General features: G+C 43.4%; 1 protein-coding gene and 1 long non-coding RNA gene across 5 annotated transcripts in view; one reads left to right on the plus strand and one right to left on the minus strand.

The window, feature by feature from the left end:
* The window catches only part of ANKEF1 (ankyrin repeat and EF-hand domain containing 1), a 95102-nt gene that overhangs the window by 10453 nt on the left and 57774 nt on the right, over positions 1–26875 (plus strand). For 2 of the 4 annotated variants that reach the window (XM_030195054.1, XM_030195056.1), the window contains exons 2-4: positions 2166–2273; positions 14905–15293; positions 23217–23416. The exons of 1 other annotated variant lie outside the window; for it this stretch is intronic. In XM_030195054.1, coding sequence (XP_030050914.1) covers positions 14942–15293; positions 23217–23416 — 552 coding nt within the window. In that variant the 5' untranslated portion in view covers positions 2166–2273; positions 14905–14941. The remainder of the gene's footprint in view (positions 1–2165; positions 2274–14904; positions 15294–23216; positions 23417–26875) is intronic. One more of the 4 variants, XM_030195055.1, reaches the window with a different exon arrangement.
* On the minus strand, positions 819–15847 carry LOC115464697. The gene is made up of 3 exons (XR_003941270.1): positions 15836–15847; positions 5160–5164; positions 819–917 (listed from the first exon to the last, which is right to left on the minus strand). It is a non-coding gene; the product is annotated as an uncharacterized LOC115464697 (long non-coding RNA).

Consider the following 26875-nt stretch of genomic DNA (forward strand, 5'->3'; position numbering starts at 1 on the left):
AAGCGTGTTTTTTTGGGGGGGATGGACAGACCTGTGTTGGGGCTCCCTGCCTCCCCGCTGCTGGGAATATTATGCTTGCTGTTGCTCTGGACTCTCTGGAATCAGCATCAGGGCTTGGTTCCACCCCCAGCTGTTCCTGCTGCTTCCTTCTATTGGCCATTTGACATCCTGGAACGCCCATCTCCCTGAAGATGGACTCTCATTGGCTGGCTGCTGTCCCAACTCCTCCCTGTAGGGCTTCCCTGATGACATCACTCAAGCTGTGAGCTGATTGGATCTGAACTTCCTGGTGTCCCCCTCCAGTAGTGAGTGGGCAGGACGTCCCAGGCTGACACTGTCCAATTGGTTTAGCCCCTCTCTGTTGTGCTTCTAGCACGGGGGATGCTGTTTCCCAGCAGAGGTTGTTTGACCCTTGTGTACCTTGCATTTTTGGTAAGACATCCATTACTTTTATGCTGCTGCTCCCCCCTCCCATTTCTTGCCAGTAAAAAGTCATTTGAGAAAAGAATCATGGCACGGCTTTCATAAACTGCTTTCATACACGCAAAGAAACTGCGTGTAAGCTGGTGTACTTTTTTTTGTGCTCCATCTTCCCTGCCTTGTTTCTCCCCTTCTCCTACTTGCGATAATGAAGAACCGTCAGGTCCAGACCTCCTGTTAAAATTTCCACTGTAAAGGTACGGACTGCTTTTGTGCCTGGGGTCAGAATCGGTAGTGCATTGCATTGAATGCACATTATAATAGTAATTAGCTCATTATAATAGCTTTGCATTCCATTTTCGTTAGCTGCTACAGTGACTGGAAAATTGCTTGGAGAACCCTTTTGTTCATGTCCCAGTTTACTACTTGTGCGTTAAACCGGCTAGAGCTAGTTTAAAAACCACGTTGCTGGCTTGTTAAGTTTAGTGCATCTGGCCCTGAGTGGGCAGAATAATTTGAATCTGGATTGGACGATGTGGGGCGAAGGCTTGAGTATCATCTTTGGCCCCCATTTGTCATGAGCCTCACTTTCGGGTGGGACAGGTTTTTGGAGGCTTTTCTTCTTGGGCCTGAAAGAGGTTGGTGCGCTTTCATCAGTTGATGGATGTGGGGGAATTCCTTTTGCGGATTTACAAACCCAGTTCAACGTTTCTAGTGGGGACATATTCTCTTATTTACAAGGTAAACACTTCCTGACTGCCCAAGGGTGGTTGCAGATTGACCTGGAAGACACTGAGCATTTGGGAAACTTGCGGGTATTCCTGGTGAAATGGAGGGGTTCTGTTTCTTTGCTTTTATCAATTTTTTCGAGGGAAGGAATTTAAGCGTTATACATTTATGCATAAGTGGGAAATGAATCTTGGGAGGGAATTAAATCCAGGGGAATGGAAACGTATTCTTGGTGAAGTTAAGAAGGCATCTCTTTGTACACTGATTAAGGACAATGCATATAAGGTTGTAATGGAATTATACCTCAGAACGTCTGCAAGCTATGTTTCCTAGGAGTGCTACTGATGCTTGTTGGCAGTTCTCTGAAGAAAAGGGGACTTTTTTTTTCATATTTGTTGGACATACTGGAAGATTTAATCTTTTTGGACTGCAGTAGTCTTTTCTTTGGGCCGCTGTTTGGGGAGACAATTTCCTGTTGACTCTGTGGCTTGTTTGGTAGGCCTGCACAATGAGCAGGGCCACAAATGGCGGCGAAATGTGTGCTGGCTCTTAAATCTAAACATATGGGTGGCCCTACAGTCCAGGACTGGTTATTGCGTGAGAATGTGCTGCAAGATCTGGAGCAAATGACTGATAAAAGCCATGGGCGATTTGATCCGGCAGAGGATGAATGGACACGTTTAGCGGTGTTATTTGTGGGGGAGAGAGGTATTGGGCAGGATGCTTGCTGAGGAACTCACAGCAGGCGCCTAGATGATTAGTGATGACTTGAGCAAAGGAGGAGGGGGTTTGTTAAGGGGGGCATTAATTTCTTGTTCCATCTTGACAGGGGTGATACATTTTTGTTGTTCTGTGATGTTTGTATGTTTCAAAACTTGTTGAATAAAAATTGATTGATATTAACTAACGCGTATTGTAACCACGTTGATCTACCCCCCTTCTTTTTGTTTTTGTCTTTGTGAGTTGCTGTTAGGGGGACACTTCTGCTTTTTTTTTCTCTCTCTCTTGTTTGATAGTACAGTTGGAGAAATCTGACTCCCTTCTTTCAAGATAAACCTTCAAGACAGATGATCTCTAGTATAATCAGAGAGAGGACAGAACATGCAATGGGAACAAAATCACATGTACTATTTGAAAGAATTCTACTTTCTAAAGGGAACTTCCACTGTAAAGCAATCAGGGTAATGACTTGAAACTCCCCATAGTCCCTAATATCCAAAACTGTCAATCACCAAATGTCCAAGAGCAGTCTGAAACTGAAAGCTGAATGGCATGAGTACATAAATATTGTGAACTGGGAGTGCTTCTCTCTAGCATTGCAGCCAGAAATATATAGCTGGTGTGCCAGTAGCGAAACAATGAACCTGGAATGTAATGCACTGAGCTTATACGGATTTAGATTATTATCTGTATAGCAGTGCCAAATCTGCACAGTACGTTGCAGACGTTTTATGGTCATTCTCTGCTTTGTTGAAGTTTACAATCTAGTAAGTCAGACAGAATACCTGGGGCCTTTAAATGAAACACAGCAGGGCTGTCTGCAAGAGGTGAGGCCTACTGAGAGTCCATATGAGGATACAGCCTGTGGATGCAGTAAGTAGGCAGGAATGAATATGTTGAGGTTTTAAAAGCGGCCTCAGAGAGGTACGTTTTTAGGATAAATGTGCATATTGCAGGAGAGGGAGCATGTTGCATGTGTTCAGAAAGCCTATTTGAGGTGTTTGGCACAGCAAGTCAGAAGGCAAGGAGTTAAGATTCAGAAATGGAACAGAAAGGCATGAGTAAGAGCAACTTGTCTGCTGAGTCAAGTTTGGGAAGAGGGATGCATGAACAAGGAATTGTAATTAGACCCTACACCGTGAATGCCTTTCTAGATGATAGCAAGTAGTTTGAACTTTATGTGGAACTGGGCAGGGAGCCAGTGTATCATTCAAGAAGGAGTAGCATGATTGAATCAATATCAGAGGAGGATAAATCGTGCAGCTGACTTATGAACAGATTGTATCAGATCATTCTGTAGCTGAATCATGAGGGGCAGGTGCAGTAATCAAGGGCAGGAAGTCATGGGAAAATAAGGAAGGGTTCTAGTAGCAAGTACAGACAGGAGCAGATATTAGTGAAAGAATTGCCAAAGTCTAACTGCCAAACAGCAATAATATGAGCATTTCTGTCTACACTGATACATGTTACAGCCAATGATGTAATTGTTACAAACACTGCTGCTGCCGTCTCATCTGGCTTCCATGTGATGTTGGAAATGCACATGGATTCTCAGTTGGGAAGACTGCATTCGGTAGGAGCTTTGCTCCCTCTTTCTGCTAGCAATCTTCGAGTTTTCCAGTTCTGCAACACATCTGAGGTCCTTTGGCAGCCCACTAGTTAAGAATGTCGATGGTAGACCAATATGTGAAAACAGAAAGTATGGAAATCCTGTGTTTCAAAGTCTTGCATTCCCTTCCTAGGTTTTTTAGTTTGTATTTTGGGAAGAATGGGGAACAAAGGAAGACTAATTTTTCACCTCTAAGTATTGACTCTGGTTCTGGCCCCTGGAGTAGCCTAGTGGTTAGAGCACCAGTCTTGACATCCAGATGTGGCCAGTTAAAATCCCACTGCTGCTCCTTGTGATCTTGAGCAAATCACTTAGGGGCCCTTTTACAAAGGCAACTATGCGCATTCAGCATGCTTCAAATTAGCACTACCGCCCAGCTACTGCATGCCCCGGGTGGTAGTTCCTTTTTTGGCTTGCGCCCGAAACACGTGATAGAAAATATTTTTCTGTTTTCTACCACGGTGCCCTTATCCGGCAGTAATCAGCAGTTGGCGTGCGCTGCATGCTTACTGCCCGATTAGCGCATGAGACCTTACCGATAAGTCAATGGGCGACTTTAAGGTCTCAGGCCAAAAATGGACACGCGCTGGTTTTCATTTTGCCGCATGTCCATTTTCTGGCTCATTTAAAAAAATCCCTTTTTTTTCCAGGCGCGCTCAGGAAATGGACCAACAGGCGTCCAAAACATGTGCCTACACCAGCACAGGGCACTTTTGGGTGCGCCTTAGTAAAAGGGCCCCTTAACCCTCTATTGCCTTAGGTACAAAATTAGATTGTGAGCCCTCAAGGGACAGAGAAATACCCAGTGTACCTGAATGCAATTCATCTTGAGCTACTACTGAAAAAGATGTGAGCAAAATCTAAATAAAAAAGACTCTTACCTTTTTGACAAAATGGTAATCTCAGTGCATGATGCCCAATATCAGTGAGGAAAGGTGCAAAAGTAAGTTTATGAACAAGAAAGAAAAGAAGTAATTATTTTTAACTTACTGAGAGGGATTGCAGGGGAATGGTTGGGTCTCCACTGGACTCTGTGTGTGTGTGTGTGTAGTTTAATTGATGTGTGGTTATGCTTCAGTTTTCTTGCTTTTTATTGTTTATTTTGTTATCTTTTCTTTCCTACTTTGTAGTTCTTTTCTGTGTAAACTTATTTTGTAAACCGCCCTCAAGGTGCCCAATGATGCAGTATGTTAAACTGAAACAAACTTGTAAGTTTTTAAACATTCATATATGAAGTATAATACCAACAGACCCTGTGGGAGAAGAGGCTTAGTCCAATACATGATATTTTTATTTATTTATTTTAGATTTTGCTCATATCCTTTCAGTAGTAGCTCAAGGTGAGATACATTCCAGTACTCTGGGTATTTTTTTTGTCCCTGGAGGGCTCATAATCTAAGAGCCCTATTTACTAAGCCGCGCTGTAGGCACGCTAACGTTTAGAATGCACTAAAGATAGAGACACCTATTATATTCTATTATCTCTAGCGTTAGTGCACGCTAAAAAGTTTGTGCGGCTTAGTAAACAGGGCCCTAAGTTTTTACCTGAGGCAATGGAGGGTTAAGTGAACTGGCCACCTCTGGATGTCAAGACCAGTGCTATAGCTACTAGGCCACTCCTCCACTCCTAGTGGCCATATTTAGGACCAATGGATCAAGGGTTTCAGCCAGGGGCCAGAACCAGAGCTTCTTCTGAAGACAGCTGCTGCCTGACTGGGTTATATGAGTGGCTATAAAAATTAAAGGGAAACATCCCTGAGTAGTACTGAAAGAAGGCTGTTGCCAACAGGATCCCAGTCTTGGTTCCAATGGTGCTGGAAGCCCAAATGAGCAGGAGGAAACTGCCAGGTCAAAAAACATTTAAAAAAATGTATGACAAATAATGCAAGTGTCTAAGGAGGCTTTGGCTGAGAGAAAAAGAGTTTTATTAAGCATTGATTGAAAAGTGTTATTGATAAAGCCGCTATGTTTAATATTAGGAGTTTACAGTCTAGTCAAGAAAAAATACGTATGAACACAGGGGTGAAAACAAAGGCAATGCCAGGTGGAGGAACATGATCAACAGGATGGCTACACAAAGTTTATAAAACCTGGCAATATATGTGTTTCGCCAATAGCCTTCATCAGGCGTATAAGCGAAACAATCATTCTTATGGGGTACACTACAATAATGGACAGGTTGAATGAAAGTACTTTTCTCACTGGAGGAGGGTAAACAGTGGAGTGCTGCAGGGATTGGTACTGAGACTGGTGCTATTTAACATATTTATAAATGATACGGAAATCGGAACAATGAGTGAGGTGATTAAATTTGCAGAGGTGGCGGACCTCACGCTTCACCTATATAGGATTTTAGATAGCGCTGGGGAGGAGCTGGCTGTCTTGGTACATGTAGGTACCAGTGATACAGGAAAATGTGGGAGGGAGGTTCTGGAAGCCAAATTTAGGCTCCTAGGTATAAAGCTGAAATCCAGATTCTCCAGGGTAGCATTTTCAGAAATGCTCCCCATTCCACTTGAAGGGCCCAAGAGAAAGGCGGAGCTCCAGAGTCTCAATGCGTGGATGAGGCGATGCTGCAGGGAGGGTTTTTTTTTAGATTTGTTAGGAACTGGGCAACATTCTGGGGAAGGGGGAGTCTATTCCGAAAGGATGGGGCTCCACCTTAACCAGGGTGGGACCAGGCTGCTGGCATCAGCATTTAAAAAGGAGATAGAGCAGCTTTTAAACTAGAAACTGGAGGAAGGCCGACAGTCACTGAAAAGCACATGGATCGGAATAAGGTATCTTTCAAAGACATCACCAAAACAGGGAAGATAGGGTATCCCAATAGCGAGGTACAATAGAGAGCATAGTAGACCAGGAGTTTTTACATAAATAAAAAGCAGACAGATTTTCAAGATGGCACATTATCATTGTTAACTACTGAGGAAGAAGTAAACAGGAACAGCAAGCATAGTTTGAAATGTCTATAAGAAATAAAATGGGAGAGTTAGAAGCATTGAACCTGCTTTGAGTGGGAAAGCGCTGGGTACAAATGTAATAAATAAAAATAAATAAATATATTGTACTAAATGAAAAAATAGATATAATAGGCATTTCTGAGACCTGGTGGAAGGAGGATAACCAGTGGGGCACTGTCATACCAGGATATAAATTATATTGCAGTGATAGGGTTGATCAGTTGGAGGAATGGTAGCATTGTATGTTAATAGGGCCTTGAATCGAATAGACTAAAAATTCTACAGGACATGAAACACATCTTGGAATTAGTTGCATGGGGACAGAAATCTTACCTATCCTTGCCCATCCCTTCTGGAATCCGTCTCCACTAGAATCTTACTCATCCCCATCCGTCCCCACAAGAATTTAACCTGCCCCACCCATCCCTGCAAAAATTTAATGGTACATAAAAGAAAATTCCGGTCAGCTCTCTCTCTCTCTGGATTTGAGCCACAGCACTGCAGGCAAGGAAGGAATGGAAGTTGGAACTTGGAGCACTCTGGTGCACACATGTAAGATTCTCTGATTCACTGGTACTGTGTGCTGAGAGGTTGCCACATGAACATGCCAGGAGGTCAGGTGACATCTGATGCTTGTGCCTATGTCAGTGCTGATCTCTGTGCATCAGCCTGGGAGCAAAGATGATTAATAGTAACATAGTAAGGGACGACAAATAAAGACCTGAACGGTCCATCCAGTCTGCCCAATAGTTACACTCATTATCAATTCATGATTAAATCAACGAGTGTGATATTATATACTTGATTATGGTCTTTCTTTGGTGTTTCTGGGACATAGACCATAGAAGTCTATCTAGCCCTATCGTGTTCCAGCTGTTGAAGCCCACTCCAGTCTACTTGTCTTCTGATTTGTGGGACACAGACCGTAAAAATCTCTGTCCTCATGTTCCAGCCACTGAAGTTGCTGTCTAAGACCTTTCTAGCTCAGCCCATCCTAAACCAGATTGCCATATATAAGACACAGACCATACAAGTCTGCCCAGTATTGGCCCTAGTTCATCACAGCCAGAGTCGCCATCTAAGCACAACTCAACACATCCACACATATGCAGCCATTTAAAGTTAGGTCTTTTATAACTTCCATTTTCTAATTAGAGTTCCTTTGTGTTCATCCCATGCCTTTTTGAATTCCATCATCATTTGTGTCTCTACCACCTCCTTAATGGAAGACTTTCAGCATTTGTGCTGTTAAAGCAAGGAGGAGGAGACAGCACTCAAAGAACTTGGTACTTGGTAGATGAAAGGCTGGCGCAGATGCAGCGTACACTTCCACAAGAATTGTTTCAAGACCCATGGGAATCCTGCAGGAACTGCTTTCGTCCCAGCGGGAACCCCGTAGAACTGCTTCTATCCCTGCTGGAACCCCACAGAACTTCTTCCATCCCCACGGGATGCTACAAAGTAGTAAATGTAAAACAAATTTGAGAAAATATTTCTTCACTCAACATGTAAAACTCTGGAATTCGTTGCCAGAGAATGTGATAAAAGCAGTTAGCTTAGCGGGCTTTACAAAAGTTTTGGGTAGCTTCCTGAAAGAAAAGCAAGCCATTATTAAAATGGACTTGGGAAAATCCACTGCTTATTTCTGGGATAAGCAGCATAAAATGTATTGTACTGTTATGGGATCTTGCCAGGTATTTGTGACCTGGATTGGCCACTGTTGGGCTTGATGGACCTTTGGTCTGGCCCATTATGGCAACAGTTATGTACTTATGTACTTATATTGGTGCTGAAACGGTGGTGGTGACCGGGCCGCTCAGTGACTTGTGTACCAGCACGTTTTCTAAGGAGGGGGAGTGCTCCTCCCAGTGCCAGCTCTTTTCGGGCATCAGGGAATCTGATATCTCATTGCTCCTGGCACAGTGTGTTGAGAAGGACTGTTGCTTATGCTTCTTGGGCTTCCTCTGATTCATAGACTCTTGATCCCCCTGGTGCCATTGAGGATGCCCCTGAACCTGTTCACGCCCTTGATGTCGGGTCCAGGGGCCTGCTATCAGTGCCCATTGTCAAGACAGGTGGAAACCTACTTGATGCCGGTGCACTGCCACTGGATGATGAAGTCCGAGCAGCCATGGAGGTCGATGTCGATGGTCTGGCCTTCGAAGAGCCAAAACGTTGCTCCCTTTGAGCCAGTCACAGCTGCTGAGTTTTCACCTGCATTTTTAAACAGAGATAACAGTCAGAAGGGACATAATCTGGCCCTAGGCACCCGTTGCACCAATTTTGCGGGTTCATGGCAGAAATCAAGCTTCTACACTTGGCACACCTCTTAAAGCCACTGGGGGTCTTCCGAGACATTGAAAAAGGAATCTCAGTCAAGTTAAACTCCTCAATCTTGAACTCTCAATAAAGTGCAAGTTCAAATTGAGGTTGGGGCTGCAGCCTAAACTGGGCAGCCAATGCGAAAATATAGAAAACTGAGAAAGGGCCAAAAAATTATTTTAAAAAAACCCCCAAAAAACAAAACTCAGGTTGGAGAAAAAAAAAGTACTACTAAACAAAAAAGAAACCTACACAGGAAGGCAAGCTTTCTCGAGAAAAGCACAGCATGAGCACACACGAATGCGACCTCTCAGCTCCATGAAAAAACAAGACTGGAGGACCCTTGTAGGGCTTGGGCGGGAAGGCACGAGAGCATGTGCGGTGGGATGCTGCTAGAATTTTCTATTGTACTCACTAGTCAGTATCCGCAGCGGGCTTCATTGGATGACGTCACCCAGATGTGAGAATAAGATTGCCTGCTTGTCCTCAGAGAACAATGATATTCAGCCACTGTCCAGATTGCTTTATTCATTTAAGTGAACCACATAAATAGTAGATCTGATCATCAGCAGGTTGAAGACCAGGGAGGCCAGGGTTCAAATCATGTTGACATTCCTTGGCAAGTCATCTCGTCCTTCATTGCCTAAAAGGCCACTATTGTCTTATTTCACACTTACCACAGGTTCCATTTTTATATAATGATACTAATTTGCAGTGCTTTTGGGGGGTAGAAATAAAAGAACTGGTACTCATACAGGGCCAATATTAAGGGCGGGGGTCACTATGGCTCTGCCAGGTCCTCAAAGTAGCCACACCCATTTTACCAGCCATGGAGTATATCAAAAAGGCATCATTTAAAATAGTACACCAGTCCCTAAGTCCAACAAAAGAACCCCTAAGAGCTAAGAGTGACCATAAACTAATAAAATATAAAATATGTAGACAAAAATTCAGCTGAAACCCCCAAAACCAGACTCTGGCATGTAGGACAACACTAGTGAAACAAATGTTTTCCCCTTGTACTGCTATAAAGTGGACATAAATTTCAAAAACTGACATATTTCATTCACTATATTACAAATTAATAACTACAAATAAAATATTAACACAGCTACCACAATACTTTATCTTAAACTAAATATAAAATTATTTTTTCTAGTTTTGTTGTCTTGCCACATACCTTTTTTCAATTGTGTTGGTCCGAGTCTCTAGGTTCTACGTTCCTTATCTTCTCTTAATTGTGTTGGCAGGATTTCCTATGTTTGTCATTTTTCTCTCCTTCTTTTCCTTTCAGCTTTCTTCAATTTTATTTTATTACGACCACAGCTGGTGCGGGAAGATACTATTCTTCCAGGGTGCACTGCAGATGTAGTGTTAGCCAATGGATCCAGACAGACCATACCCATTGCTTGAGTATACCTGGATTGGGGTACCAAACCTGGATACAGAGAAGTAGGAATAATGAAGAACATGCTGGCATCAATGCTGTGTGGGACTGATATGGGTCCAATGAACATTACCCTTTATAGTGGAGTCATCATTTCCGTCATGGTGACATGTAGTCAGACACAGGTGGCCCAACAAACAGACCCCGCAGAGATTACTCTTCCAGATCCTGAGCCAGTCCAGGTGGAACCAGCTGACCAAGCAACCAGAGGAAGTGCTCCAGTACTTCCAGTAGAACCATTTCCAGAGGTGGCTGGGATTGCGAGTATGGAACAGCCTGATCTTACACACCTGTTGACCCTGATGTGACAGTCACTAGCAGAGACCCAGCTATGGATACTTTCCAGGAAGCACAACACTCTGACCTTGACTTGGAAGCCCTGTGGCAGAGGGCTGGTCAGCCAACCAATGAGACTCATAAAGATCATATCCTATGGAAAGGTGGCTTGTACAGAGACACTGATCCCATTGATCCTAACAGCAGGCAAACTGCTTATAGTGCGCAAAGCATACAGAGAACAGCTCCTGCAGAGCGCACACAACATTCCATTAGCAGGACATCAGGGGATGACACGCCCACACACTAGATTGACACAGAGTATGTCGAGCCGTAGCTGACTATTGTCAAACCTGTGATGCCTGCCAGAGAGTGACTAAGACTAAGCCCCAAGATTACCTCTGAAACCTTTACCCATAATCAGTGAGCTATTTGAGAGGATAGCTGTGGATATAGTGAGGCCTCTAGCTGTCCCTACCCGGCTGGGAAAAGATATATACTAATACTAGTGGACTTTGCTACCACATACCCTGAGAGTTGGGAGACTGGGACTGGGAAAAGTACATGCCCTAACTACTGTTTGTGTATAGAGAAGTACTCCAGGAGCCTACCGGGTTCTCCCCATTTGAGCTGCTTTGTGCCCAAAGGGTCCCTTGACCTAATAAGAGAACATTGGGAAGAGAAAGTTGACACCTCTGACATCCCTGTAATTGAATATGTAGTCAATATGTGGCTAAAATTGGAAGACCTCATGGGCTTTGTCAGAGATAACTTGCAGGTAGCTCAGACTAAGTAAAAGGCCAGGTATGATCACAAAGCCCAAAACAGAGAGTTTCATGAGGGCCTGCAGGTACTTGTTTTAGTCCCAGTATGTTAGAATAAACTTCAGGCTAACTGGGCGGGGCCTTACAAGGTCATACGGCACCTAAATGATATAAACTGTGTTATATCTATGGACTCTCAAGACAGAAGGCAGAGTACCTTTCATGTAAATATGTTAAAGGCCAATGCAGATCACACAGCCATAGTGCTAGCTGTATGCAGCCCACCAGAAGAGTGTCAGGATAGTGAACCCATACCTGAGCTGCTAGCAGAGACATTACCAGAGAGATCTATACAACAAGTTGTAGTGGGAGAGCAATTAACCCCGACTCAGAAACAGCAGCTAGAAGCAGTACTGCAAACGTATGCTGATGTGCTTTCTACTAAACCAGGAATTACTCTTTTGGCTAATCACAATGTAGACACTGGTGATAAACTGCTGAAGCAGAGTACTTATCAAATATCTGCTGAGGTGGGGAAACAAATGAAGCAGGAGACTGATGAAATGTGCTTCTCCTGTAGTTCTTGTTCCTAAGAAAGATGGCACAACCTGCTTCTGTGTGGATTACAGGAGGCTTAATGAATATACTGTATCTGATGCCTGTCCGATGCCCCGGATGGATGAGTTGCTCGACCACTTAGCTGGGGCCCAGTACCTGACTGCAATGGACCTTAGTTGAGGATACTGGCAGATCCCCCTAACAGTTGCTGCTCAGGAGCGATCAGCATTTATTACCCTATTTGGCCTTTATGAATTTACTGTGATGCCTTTTTGAATGAAAAATGCCCCGGCACGTTCCAGTGCTTGGTCAATCGTCTGTTAGATGGACTCCAGGAGCATGCTAGGGGTTATTTTGATGACATTGCTGTGTACAGTCAGACTTGGGATGACCATCTGATCCATTTAAGTGGAGTATTAGACCAGATCCAAGAGGCCCGCCTGACCATCAAGTCCAGCAAATGTCCGATGTGAATAGCAGAAGTCCACTATTTATTTATTTATATATAGCATTTATACCCCGCTCTTTCCCGCTGATAGCAGGTTCAGTGCGGCTTACAATGTATGGGTACAAAGTGTCATAAAGATAACATATTGTATAGATACAAGTATCATAGAGGTAATACAATGTATGGGTAAAAAGTATCACAAAGATAATACAATTGTATAGAGAAGGACAAGATGAAGAGAGGTGGGGGGAGGGTTGAGGCATGTTTAATGTTAGAGGTGTGGATTTTGATCGTGAATTAGGTTGGGTCGTTTGGATAGGCTTGTTTAAAGAGGTATGTTTTCAGCAGCTTTCTGAAGCGTAGATGTTCATTTGTTGTTCGGATGAATCTTGGTATGGCATTCCAAAGTTGACTGCCTATAACGGAGAAGTTGGATGCATAGTAGGTTTTGTATTTGAGACCTTTGCAATTAGGCAGGTGAAGATTGAGATATGTTCGAGAGGATTTGGACCTGTTCCTGGCTAGAAGGTCGATTAGATTGGTCATGCAACTTGGAGATTCTCCATGGAGGATCTTGTGGATCAGTGTGTGGGCTTTGAAGTTTATTCGTTCCTTGATGGGGATTTAGGACACACAGTGGGAGGTGAACAGCTAAAGCCTGAGCCAGCTAAGGTAGAAGCTATACAAAATTGGCTCACTTCCCAAACCAACAAGCAAGTATTGACTTTTCTTGGGATAGCAGGGTATTACAGAAAATGTGTGCCTCACTGTAGCACCATAGCCAAGCCCCTGACTGACCTGACTAAAAAGAGACTGCCCTGAATCATCACCTGATCGCCAGAGTGTGAAGCGGCCTTCCAGATATTAAAGACTGCATTAGCTACGCTGGATTACTATCAAAGATTTGTGGTACAGACTGATGCCTCGATATATGGCATTGGAGCTGTACTCAGTCAAGATGTTCAAATATTTGAAAGGTATTAATCTGCAAGCAAACCTTTTCTGGAGACAGGAAGGCGGTAGAACTAGAGGACATGAACTGAGGTTGAAGGGGGGCAAACTCAGGAAAAATGTCGTGAAGTATTTTTCCACGGAGAGAGTGGTGGATACTTGGAATGCCCTCCCATGGGAGGTGGTGGAGATGAAAACGGTAACGGAATTCAAAAATGCTTGGGATAAACACCACATCTAAATAAGTAAGTAAATAAAGCCATAGTGAAAAGTAATTCATACATAGGACAGATGTGAATTCATTTAAAATCTGGTTGAATTGCTGTTGGTTTTCTGGATCGGTTGTTGTAATTGTGCAGTATGGAGGTGGGTGCTCTGGAGGGAGGAGGCTGTAAGAAAAAGTGGATATTCTAGAGGGAGGGGGCTGTAAATAAAAGGTGTGGATGCTCTGAAGGGAGGGGGCTGTAAAAAAAGACTGCTATGGAGTAGTGGGTGGGGGAGGGGTTGCAAAACAAATGTGGATGCTGTGGAGGGAGGGAGGGATCTGTAAAGAAAAGGTGGATGCTCTGAAGGGGAGGGGTAGGTGGAGAGGTGCCTACGAGGGAGGGGCCAGTAAAAAAAGGTAGATGGTATGTGTGGGTGCAAGGATGGGGGCTAGAAAAATATAGATGTGTGTGTGTGCAGGGAGGAGGCTGTAAAAAAGATGGATGCTATGGGGGCTGGGAAAATATGGATGGTATCTGTGTACAGTGAAGGGGGCTGGGGCTGTAGTATTATGACAAACTTGCAGAATTTGCAAATTTTGTGCAGAATTTAGAATTTTTTTGCACAGAATTTAGATTTTTTGTTTTTAGTGCAGAATTCCAGCAGGAGTAACATATGCATGTATATACACTCAGTTACACTAGCATTCTATAAAGTAATATAGGCGCCTGTTTTCCTTCATAGGATATGCTACAAATAGGTGCCCTCTATGGACTAGATTCTATATATGGTGCTTAAAAAAATCAGCACCACAAAATGTGTGCTTAATGCAATTCTATAAACCTCACCTAACATTAGGTGTGGTTTATAGAATACGTGTAGCGGCCGTTCCGTGACTAAAATTTAGGCACTGGTATTTACGCCAACTAAAACCTGGTGTAAATGCACACGTCTTATTTAGGTGTGGATCTGGCATATTCTGTAACTTGCACATAAATTTTCAGAATACCCATGTCCCTCCCATGCCTACACCCTCTTTTGAGATCTGCACGGTCTGATACATGCACATCAGTTTATAGAATACGCTTAGCAAGCTAAGCGCGTAAATCATAATTAGTGCCAGTTTCTACTGATAACTGCTTGTTAACATCCAATTATCGGCACCGATTGGTTTGTTAACCAATTAAGTTCCACGTTCAAATCAGCTACACATGCTGATTTGCGTGCAGAACTTTAGTCGCCATTTGTAGAATCTGGGGTATGTGCCTAAATATAGCCAATCTCTAGAATTTTTTGCAGTAGGTTTGTAGATTTAACAATAGTCCTGTGTCATATTGATGCATGGTTCTATGAGTTTATCAGGTGCATATATAAAAATACAGGTGTAACATCTAAGAATTACATAGGTCCCACATATTCATATTTTAATGAACATTTCATAGGAAAATCATGTTTCATATGCAAAAAATAATTGTGTTTTTTATTGTTTTCTCTAGAAAACAGCTTAATGGGATTAACAGTCGATAATGAAAAATGCATCGGAGGGTTGCAGAAGATAGACTTGAAATTTTGCAGATCTATAAACTTCTTCAATGCGTCAGGCAGGGTGATAAAGAACAGATAGAAAAGCTAATTAGACTTGGTGTACCCGATCTTATTAATCTGACTGAGCCACAAAATGGAGAAGGTGTCCTTCATTTGACGGCAGTGGCAAATAGCGTGGAGCTTTCCAACTTTCTTATTGAGTTGGGAGCCCACCCTGATGTACAGGACAAGAAGGGGTGCACCCCGGGGATGAAGGCAGCTGAACTTGGGCATGAGCTTGTCCTGGAAGTGCTGATTCATGCCGATGCAGATATGACCGTAGTGGATGACGAGGGAAAAGGTGAATTTGCTACTTTTTTGTTATATTGTTTGTTTGTAGATATTTTGGCCCTTTGGTCTTACAAAATTGCAGATTAATGAAATGTGAGAAAACTCGTAGTTATTTCACTTTTGGGGCCCTGCTTACTAAGCCATTCTAGAGGTGCGCTAGTGTTTTTAGCATGTTAACACTAGAGATGCCCATAGGAATATATAGGGTTCTCGAGCATTTATTACACACTAAAAACCTTAGTAAACAGGGCCCTTGGATTGCAAACATTGGGGCTCTTTTGCTAAAAGACGTTAAGCCCTTAATGCGTGGTTAACGCATCCTAACGGCGTACGAGACAACATTAAGGCATTCTGTGGTAATTTCCCTGTTAGCATACGGTAAACTGCTTGTTAAGGAGTCCTTTTACTAAGGTACGCTGAAAGGGCACCCCTAAGTGAATTTTTCTGGAAGGACGCTTGGCATGAGCGGGGAATTGGCATAGAAATGTTATCTAGCAGTGCATTATACTTAATGCATGCTAACTGGATTATGTAGAGTTAATGTGGAAGCACTTAGCACCTCCTAGCAGGTAACTTGCTAATAACAGCATTATTAAATAAATAAAAAAATATGAAAAATGCCCCAAAAAGTGCCGCATTTAGATTTTTATTACGGGGCTGGGGTCCTAACATGGACCTACTGTGCAATAAAAGGGCACTACCACGGGACGCGCTGAGGTGGCCTACGGTAGTTTGGCCATCAGCGCGCACTACTCCTGCGGTGAAAAAAATTGTTATTTTTTTGCCATGGGAGGTGTGTCTGCGCTAATCAGGAACCATGGGCACATTACCGTGTGCTACCCGATTAGCACGGGAGTAGCGTGGGAGCCCTTACCACCTCCTAAATAGGTGGTGGTAAGGGTTCCTGGCGTTAATGGCCACGCGCTAACAGGGAAGTTAGCATGTGGCCATTAAAAAAAAAAATCTGAACATAGCCAATTAGCTGCCATGCTAAAATTGGCCGCAGTGTGTGGGAAACCCACGTGCTGACAGCAGCGCCAGCCACTTGGTAGCATGGCGTAGTAAAAGGACCCCTTAATGCTTGGGAAAATCCCATGTTCAGCTGCGTTAACTCTGAATCTTTGTGCATTTTAATAAAAGGGTCCCATTTTGAAGTTGGTATTCAGTGGTGCAGCTGCCGTTGTAACTTTAAGGGATCCTTTTACAAAGGTGTGGTAGTGTTTGCTAAATGCTAGAGACGCCCATGGGAATATATGGGAGTCTCTAGCGTTGAGCACACGCTCATTTTTAGTGCGCGCTAAAAATGCTAGCGTGCCTTTGTAAAAGGATCCCTATGTGATTTATGTAAATGTTAAAGTTAGAGGTATTTTCGGCAGTACTATCTGAATAAGTGTTGTCTTTGAAAATATACATATAAATTTAAACCTATAGGCTAGAAGTATGGAGGGTAATTTATTTAATGTAATTCAAAATAAAGGGGACAGACAGGAAGTAGTAATCAAATAAAATACCCAATCTAATAAGGCAGATTAGGCTGCAGGCTTGTTTAGGGGTCTTTTACTAAGGTGCGCTAGCATTTTTAGCTCATACTAAATGCTAAGCCACCCATCTAACTATATAAATGAGAGGTGACCGACTCATCCGCAAATGGCAGTAGAGAGCAGCTGTTCTGTGCATACGCGGCACGTCACAGGTCTCTCCCGACGTCAGCTGATCATAACCACAACAACTACTACTATCATTTCTAAAGCGCTATACTAAACGTACGCAGCTCTGTACAGCGACCCTCCTCTCTCCCCTGTCCCCCCTCCAGCAACCCATGTCCAGCGACCCTCCTCTCCCCCTGCCCTCCCCTTCAGCCACCCATGTCCAGCGACCCTCCTCTCTCCCCTGGCGCCCCTCCAGCCACCCATGTCCAGCGACCCTCCTCTCTCCCCTGCCCTCCCTCCAGCCACCCATGTCCAGCGACCCTCCTCTCCCCCTGCCCCCCCCTCCAGCCACCCATGTCCAGCGACTCTCCTCTCTCCCCTGTCCCCCTTCCAGCCACCCAGGTTGTCCAGCGAATTCTTCAGGGCAGGCAGGAAAGATCCCCAGTCTGGCCTGCCTGCCTGCCCGCTGCCGGCGCTGACTCTTCCTTGCTGCCGGTTCGCTCTTCAAAATGGCCATGAGACATCAGCAGAAGTCTCGTGAGGCCGCCACGGGAAGTCTCGGCAGCCATTTTGAAGAGTGATCCAGCAGTGGGGGAGAGTCAGTGCGGGCAGAAAGGCAGGCAAGACTGGGGATCTTTCCTGCCTGCCCCAAAGAATTTGCTGGACAACCTGGGTGGCTGGAGGGGGGGGGGCAGGGGAGAGAGGAGAGTCGCTGGACATGGGTGGCTGGAGGGGGGCAGGGGTAGAGGAGGGTCGCTGGACATGGGTGGCTGGAGGGGGGGCAGGGGAGAGAGAAGAGTCGCTGGAGATGGGTGGCTGGAGGGGGGGCAGGGGAGAGAGGAGGGTCGTAGTATATAAAAGTGTACTGTAGACATCCACTCTCATTTCTTGCTTTGGCTATTTCATTACATTGTTCCCAACAAAAATGTCGCCCATTTTAACGGGCTTTACGGCTTGTAAGAATATAATGGGTGTTTTAACATTTAGCTCACACTTATTCTTAGTGTGAGCTACAAATGCTAGCATACTTGAGTAAAAGACCTCCTTAAAGAAATAGGCCAATCCGATTAGGAGGGGCCGGACACAACTGGGCTGCAGGCCAATGAGGGGTAGGATTGGGGGGGGGGGGAGGGAGGGAAGTGTTGCAAGGAAGGAGGAAAGGTGGGAGATAGGAGGTAAGGAAAGGGTTAAGGGGAGGGAGGGGGAAGAGGGAGAGGGTGATAACGTAGAGCTGCTGACGTAAGGAGGGGTCATTGCGAGGGAGCAGCAGCAGGGTCCCCTGATACAGCGCATGCAAAACAGGGGATTTTGCCTGTTGTATTGCAAGAAGCCTTGAAATTTTCCTAACCTTTGAAAGATGCCTTCAAAGTGCTGGTGTTGGAAGCTCCAGTACCAACTTGAAAACTGAGCTACCGTTTATAAATGTATTGTTTTTGTGCACTGAAAAAAAATATTTAAAAAATTCATTGGTTTTGATATAAGAATTAAATAACAATAAGGGCCCTGTTTACTAAGGTGCGTTAGTGTTTTTAGCACGCCTATATTTAGCACGCGTGCTAACCATGTAGGTGCCTATAGGGATATTGTAGGCACATACATGGTTAACGCGCCTTTAAAATGTTAACACGCCTATAACGCTGCTTAGTAAACAGGGCCCTAATTTTTTTAAAGAGTTTTGTATGGTTTACTATATGTAGTTTTTTTTTCTGACCCATGACGCTGGTTTTGATTAAGGACCCTGTTTACAAAGGTTCGCTAGTGTTTTTAGCGCTTGGTAACTGTGTAGACGCCCATAGGAATATTATGGGCATCTACACGGTTAGAGCGCACTAATTGTTTGCATGCGCTAAACACGCTAGTGTGCCTTTGTAAACAGGGCCCTAAGAGGTTTATTCCTTATAATTTCCACTGAGGTCTTTTTCTCTGTATTGTGGAGAGCTTTCAATTGTGAAAAATGTATACACTCTTGTCAGATTGGATATCTTATATAAGGGTAATTTTTATTAAAACATTTTGGTGCGTAAATGGCCTCTGATAAAATTAAGCCATTCAGAAAAATATTTTGTGATGCAAACTGGCGCATACTTAATACAGTAGGTGTGCTTAGGGTACAGTTTGAGTGGAGCAAAAGAAGAGTCATGACTTATGGGTGTATTTTTATAAAATATGCATGATTTATACCAGCTGTTGAGCAGATGCAGTGTTTGCACCTTTACGCAGGTGCGATTTCTGCAGGAAATGTGCTCCTAGTTTATAAAGACACATATCCACCTGTATGTCTTTATAAAATAGGCACCTTTCTGCCCCGTTAACCAAGGCCACCTGTTATTAAATCACTTCCGTAAAGTTTAACCTGATATTTTACATGTTGCCACTTCTATAGAAAAGTTATATGTTAAGTGGCTGAATTTTGCTGCCTGCACTCCAGTCAACGCCCCATTCCTAGAGGGATAAATTTGGCTATTTTATATATAAGAATCAATTTTAAAAAATGAGGCACTCCCTGTACAACCACCAGGGTGCAAACAAAGGAAACAGCGGGAAAAAACAATAGTGTCACAGAGGCCAATTAATAAATAGTACATTAGGCGCAATTAAATAAAAGTAAAATTGGATGTAATTTTTTTTTACTGTTTATTAATTGGCCTTGTTGGTGCTGCTGCTTTTACTCCTTGTTTCATTCTGTCTATAAGATAGCCAGACGTAAGAGGTCTGTTATTAAGGTGTGCTAGTGTTTTAACCTCGCACTAAAAATCATTTGGTGCTAAATGCTGAGACACCCATTATGGGGGAGATTCTATATATGGTGCAGAAATCGGTGCTGATTAAGCGAATTCTATAAACGGATGATTGATTTAGGTGTGCTATATATAAATACGCGTAGTTGATATCTGAGCGCCCAAAACTATGTGAACGAAAATGTGGCATAAATCTCAGCATGTAGGTTTACATGCACTGGGCCATATTCTATAACTTCGCGCGTAAATTTGAGAATGCCCAGAAAACGCCCACTCCCCACCCACAACCGCACCCTTTTTTGTCTGTACATGTTATAAATTTGGCGCACTTCATTACAGAATACGCTTAGGGGTCTTTTTAGTAAGCCGTGGTAGCGTTTTTAGCTCATGGTAGAAATCATCTGGCAGTAAACACCATGACGCCCATTATATTCCTATGGGCGATTCGGCATTTACCGCCAGCTGGTTTGTACCGCGAGCTAAAGATGCTACCACAACTTAGTAAAAGACCCCCTTAGTGAGTTGTGAATGTAAATTCTAATCAGTGTCAATCAGTGCTCATTATTGCTTATTAAGTGCTGTTATCAGCGCTCATTAGCTTGTTAAGATTGTTATGTTGCACGCGTTGTTATAGAATCCACTTGGATTGCGGCGCAGATCTCTAGGCGTGCTATATAGAATCCAGATGTATGTTCCTATGGGTATCTCAGCGTTTAGTGCCAACTGAATTTTAGCATGAGCTAAAAATGCTAGTGTACCTTAGCCATATAACTGCTGGAGATATTAAAAAAACAAAACAAAACAAAACAAGTGATATTCAGCCAGTGGTGGTCAGTGTTTTTTTTGTTTTGCTGCTGGCGGCTTTATTCCTGGATATTCAATATCAGGCCATATCTGGGCACTGGCATTGAATATCTAGGTATACGTGGCCGGCTAACACTTATTCAGTTAAGGGGTCCTTTTACTAAGGTGTGCTGAAAAATGTCCCGTGCTAGTGTAGGCATGTGTTTTGGACGTGCACAGAATCATTTTTCAGAGCACCTGTAAAAAATGCCTTTGGGGGGGGGGGGGGGGGGGGGGGCAAAAATGGACATGCAGCAAAATGAAAATCGGCACGCGCCCATTTTGGGTCTGAGATCTTACCACCAGCCATTGACTTAGCGGTTAGATCTCGCACGTTAACCAGGTGGTAATGGTCAACGCGCATCCAAATGCCAATTACCGCCTACGCACCAGAAAATAAAAATATTTTTGGATGCGCATTACAAATGACATTACTGCCCGGGCCACGCGGTAACTCAGAATTGGCGTGCGTTGTGCGCACGTAGATTCTTTCGCGGTTTAGTAAAAGGGCCCCTAAGTGCGGTGCTAATTGTGAATATTCAGCAGCACTATCCGCTGAAGATTTGCAGTTAGCCCCAGACAAGCGATTTAAATAGTTCAGATTGCTTTGAATATTGGTCAGAAAGCATTTATATGCTAATACATACTTAAGCTTTTACATAAATACAGATTGTCTAGGAAGACTACTGTCCTTGACTATATATAAACCCCAGTTGGCAGCAGCTTTGTTCACTGCTAATTCATTAAAATAATGGAGAAAAGGCATTTTGATACAGAAATTCAAATTCCTCTGTGTTGAACATATTAATTTGAAACACCCAATCCAGACATTTTCAAAGTACACCTATATTCAGTGGTTCTATCTTTTTAGGTGACACCAATGAATATTCTTGTATGACTTTGACCAAGTTGGACGGTTCAGTTTGTTCTTGTTATTTGACTCATTTGACTGCTTAACTTCTACTATCACCCGCCCAATCACTTCCTCTTTCTTCCCTACTTAATCTCTTCACACTACTAACTGTATCTGATATTCTGGAATGACAATGTCATAACAAAACTATGTAAGCCACATTGAGCCTGCAAATGGGTGGGATAATGTGGGATACAAATGCAATAAATAAATAAATTATGTTTAGAGGTTGAATATCGATGGTAGATGTATAAGTTAGACGTCTTAATGGTGCCACTTCTGGAGTGCACAAATTCCACCTTCTTTTCAGATGGATAATTGTGGCCTTATACCAATTTATACATTCAAACCTGTCCAAGTGACCTGTATTTTGACCCTGGTGCCGACTAAAAAAGTACTTTCACATATCAACTCAACAGTCAGCAATCTCACACCACAATATAATGTTTGAATTGTTAACAAAGAGAGGTGGGAAAGGAGAGAAGGGGAGGCAGAGGAAAAGAGTGGAGCAACTGAGTAGGGATGAAAGAGAATAAGGAAGTCCATCAATGGAGGGGAAAGGGGAGAGTGGGCCTGGGTTGGGATAGGAGAGGTCTGGAGGAGAGGGGGCTGTATTGGGGTTGAGGTAGATGGTGGTTGTACTTGCCAGGGAAGTAAAGCACTTATCATGTATTCCTGCCATCCATACCACTCAAAAAGAGTTATTGTGGAGGCAGCAGGTAAAAAAAACGTAGATGGTGAATGCATTTCATCCATGGTTAAGTCCTGTGTGGGCCAGGGCCCACCCACTTTGGACTCAGGCCCATCCAAAATTGTGACACTCTTGCTGTGGCTGGTGGGAATCTCCAAGCCTTGCCAGCTGAAGATTCTTTCCTTGGGCAGCCAGCACTCTTCCAAATGTCAGCTAGCAGCTCTTTTCTTGAGCTGATGCTGAGACCAGCCCTTCTGCACATGCTCAGTTTTTGCACATGCAAAAGCACTGAGCATGCATGGCCTGCCGGCAGCAGCATCAGTTTGAGGCAAGTGCTGCTGGCTGCCATTTGGACGAGTGCTGGCTGCTCGAGGAGGAAGAGGAAATCTTCAGCTGGCAGGGTTTGGGAATCCCCGCCATTTCAAGAATTTAATATTTGAGGTTTGTGGGCAGGGAGGGGTGGAGAGAGGACCAAACCAGATGGGGGCTGAATTCAATGCCTGCCCACCTTGGGCTCAGGCCCACCCAAAATTGGCCATCTGGCTACGCCCCTGGGTTAAGTGCAGGAGGTAAAGAATGCATTTAGACATGTTGTGCATTTCATTCAGCAAACTTTTCCAATCTTGTTTTTTTTTAAGCCTTGCACTAGCTCTGGTCTACATTGTTTCACACAGTGACTAAAAGACATTTCTGAGGTTTGACCTTCTCATTTGAGCTCCAGGTGATAACTTGGGTAGGGTATATTCTCCACAGTTATTGTTCTTATTAGTTACACCATTTTTCAATAGAAGCTACTTCAGATTTTGATGCTTTACAAAAAAAAGAGATGGCTCCTTCTTTCACAATAGTTTTGCTACTGGCATAGATTGTGAGGTAAAGGGGGGGGGGGGGGGAAGCTTTTTGGAAGTAGTCCTAATTGGTATTTTCCTGTGGAGTCTCGTCTTCCGGCATGTGCAGTCCTACTGAGCTCAGAATTTCCATTGGTAGTTGGTGCAACATGGTTATAATGTTCTCCAACAGCCTGTTGTCAGCAATACTTTTGATCACACAGCTTTTACCCCTATAAATTCTTGAAACACTGACTCTCATATTTTTCCAGGCATTTTGTTTTACTGCATTACACCTACCAAGAGGCATGCGCGCTGTGCTCATATGGTCCTAGAATTTGGTGCAGATGTTAACAACAGCACTACCGATGGAAAGCCAATCCTTGTGGCGGCATGTGAACAAGCAAAAGAGTGTAAAGACCTCTGCATGAAATTATTGGAGAAAGGAGCTGATCCCGGTGCCACAAGCCTAGTAGGAATTTTCCTGTGTAAAATATTTCTTTTAAATTAATTGAAATCCCTCAATGACAAACATGTAAATGTGTCTATCTGTAGAATAGTAACATAGTAAATGACGGCAGAAAAAGACCTGCATGGTCCATCCAGTCTGCCCAACAAGACAAACTCATATGTGCTACTTTTTGTGTATACCTTACTTTGATTTGTACCTGTCCTCTTCAGGGCACAGATCGTATAAGTCTGTCCAGCACTATCCCCGCCTCCCAACCACCAGCCCCGCCTCTCACCACTGGCTCTGGCACAGACCGTATAAGTCTGCCCAGCACTATCCTCGCCTCCCACCACCGGCTGGCTCTGCCACCCAATCTCGGCTAAGCTCCTTAGGACAATGCACCATAGCTGCTCATTAAATGTAGAATTTTATTCTAACCAGAATAAACAAATGAACAGCTTGATGTAGACATCTCGTACACAGCCATTAAGCATTATTTTGTTTGGGCTGTATCAAATAATTAAGCGTTAGTATTGTGCTTTATTTATTTTGTAATATTAATATTGACTGCTTCCCTTTGAAATTTGTCACTGTGAAGCTTTCTTTCCGCTACAGAATGAATGTTGCGATACAAATCGCAGATCATCAGTCCGATGTGGGGCCATCACATCCTCCCAGGTTCAGAGCAAAACATTGAGTTCTAAAGCCAAAAAGAAAATATTTTTCACAGATAAGGGTGAGGGTCAAGTAGGAGACAATAGAGATATTTTACATCTTTCTTCTTCAGTTTCTCTGTCCTCCTCTTGCCTCCTGACTGGAATTCTGGAATTCATCTTTTCTCCTACTGCCCCTCTTTCTTTACCTTGTAAGTGCATGTGTGTGTGTTTTTCTTTTTTTTTTTTTTTTGTGGCTAGTGCCACGGGTGGCAGAAGTCACAGAGAAAGGATACAGCACATGTGCCTTGTCCTTGCAACTGCTCCTTCCCCTTTCCCATGTGCATCCTTTCCAATCCAGTGTTCATTATGGGGCCGATGCTCAAAGCCGGGCATATAACAGCATAATGTAAAGCCCATAACTCAAAAAGGAATGCAAAGAAATAGCGAAGCGATTAAAAAAAAATGCACAGGTAATTGGTGCTAAGAAACTGAACACAAGGGAAGGACCTTGCCTGGCACATATGCACAAAGGTTTGCAGTAAGCCCAGAGAAACCCAGAAGTGCAAGCACACATTGGCGCTGTTCTTCGTCAGTCACTTTTAAATATGAGCCTTCCAAAAATTGTTTGCACTTTAATTTTTTGAAATACTTATGTAGGCGCAGATGTTTGCTTGCACTTTTGGTCTTCCTTAGACTTGTGCACATACTTGGCTCTCATTAGCAGCGCTCAAACTTGCATGGGCTTCTTCCACTTGCAATAGAAGAGAATAACTACAGTGCAATGTGACGAACTAACAAAAAGTCTGACAACCACCTACGCTGCCCCTATGCTGGCAGTAAATTTTCTCGCTTTTTAACTAGCTTTAATTCTTAATAGAGTAAATTTGTATTGTTATGCACTTATCTTTGTTGTTGGCTCAGGGGTATGTTGTCCGACATGACAAAGACCACTGACCATTTTAGTAGCCACCTTCTGGACTGACTCCGTCCTTTTTATATCTTTTTGAAGGTGCGTACTCCAGAATTCTACATGGTATTCTAAATGAGGTCTCACCAGAGTCTTAGACAGGGGCATCATCACCTCTTTTTTCCTACTGGCCATTCCTGTCCCTATGCACCCAGGCATCATTCTGGCTTTCACCATCACCTTTTCTACTTGTTTGAATACTTTAAGATCATAAGTACAGTTTAGGGGGTGAAGAAACCTATGTGCAGAAAAGAGGAGCAGGACTTGGGTGTGATCGTATGTGATGATCTTAGGTGGCCAAACAGGCAGAAAAGGCGACAGCGAAAGCTAGAATGATGTATAGGTGCATAGGGAGAGAAATGGCCAGTAGGAAAAAGGAGGTGATGATACCCCTGAATAAGACTGTAGTGAGACCTCATTTATAATACTGTGTACAATTCTGGAGACCACACCTTCAGAAAGATATAAACAGGATGGAGTTGGTCCAGAAAGTGGCTGTTAAAATGGTCAGTGGTCTTTGTCATTATGCTTATAGGGACAGACATAAAGATCTCAATATGTATACTTTGGGAGAAAGGTGGGAGAGGAGATATATGATAGAGACATTTAAATTTTTATGTGGCATAAATGCATAGGAGGTGAATCTCTTTCAATTGAAAGGAAGCTCTGAAATGAGGGGGCATAGGATGAATGTGAAAGGGGGTAGACAGAAGTAACCTGGGGAAATACTTTGTCACCGAAAGGGTAGCAAATTCATGGAATGGCCTCCCGGTGAAAGTGGTAGAGAAAAAAAACAGTATCTGAATTCAAGAGTATTTGGGAAAATATATAGGATCTCTAAGGGAGTGATAGGGAGAGTAGATGGCATGGATGAGTAGACAGGATAGGCCATATGGCCTTTATCTGCCTATATTTTTCTCTGTTTCTGTGTCTTCCTCTTTCTTCGTTCTCTTGTAGTTTATGAAGGCTAACCTCTTTTTCCTTACCTTTTCAGGTACTACTTTTGAGAACCAAAATGGATGCCTTTTCCTCTTTTATTTACCAGGGCCGTGCCAAGGGTCTCTGGTGTCCCCCTGCAGACTATCAGTTGGTGCCCCCCCCCATCTCGCTTCTTCATTAGATGTTTCTCCATTGCTACCTGTCTTTCCTTTAGACTGAAAACTACAGGCCCAGCCAGACCTGACAAAAGGGTCTACCACACCCTTCAATGTCAAGCATATACTAGAAAACTGTAAATTAGCTTACACAGGAAAGCAGTTTAAAAAAATAAACACAATTCCTGCTGTTTCTTAACACTGCTCTCCAGAGAAAGCACTGCCTTTATAAAGAGGCTTTTCAGTGGGACTTAGCCTATTAAAAACTATTAGCATAATTAGGAATGGCCAGCCCTTGTAACTGCAGAGACCTAAGCTTTGATTATGCATGTTCCTGTCTTTGTTACAGTGGGGGGGGGGGGGGGGGGGGGGGCTCTTCATCTCATTTACACAGTCTGACCTCCCTAGCTCACTGGGAGTCCAGTCTCTTGGACACTGCTATACATTGCAAAATAAGATAGCAGATGTAAATTCTCAAAGTGGACATATTCCAAACACTAAAATGAAAATAAAATGATTTTTTTCTACCTTTATTGGCTGGTGACTTTCTTTTTCTGATCATGCTGGCCCAGTATCTGATTCTGTTGCTGGTATCTGTCCTCTTAACTCTGTTTCCAGTGCTTCCTTTCCACTGTATGTATCCCTCATTGATAAGTCTCTGACTCTAAAGTTTAGCAATTTCATTAAAGCAAAATGTATTTTAAAATATCACAAACTCTCCCTATCCAAGCAGAATTTTTTATATAAAAACAAACACACAAAA

This window comes from Microcaecilia unicolor, chromosome 3 (genome assembly GCF_901765095.1).
Source record: "Microcaecilia unicolor chromosome 3, aMicUni1.1, whole genome shotgun sequence".
Classification (NCBI taxonomy): Eukaryota; Metazoa; Chordata; class Amphibia; order Gymnophiona; family Siphonopidae; genus Microcaecilia; species Microcaecilia unicolor.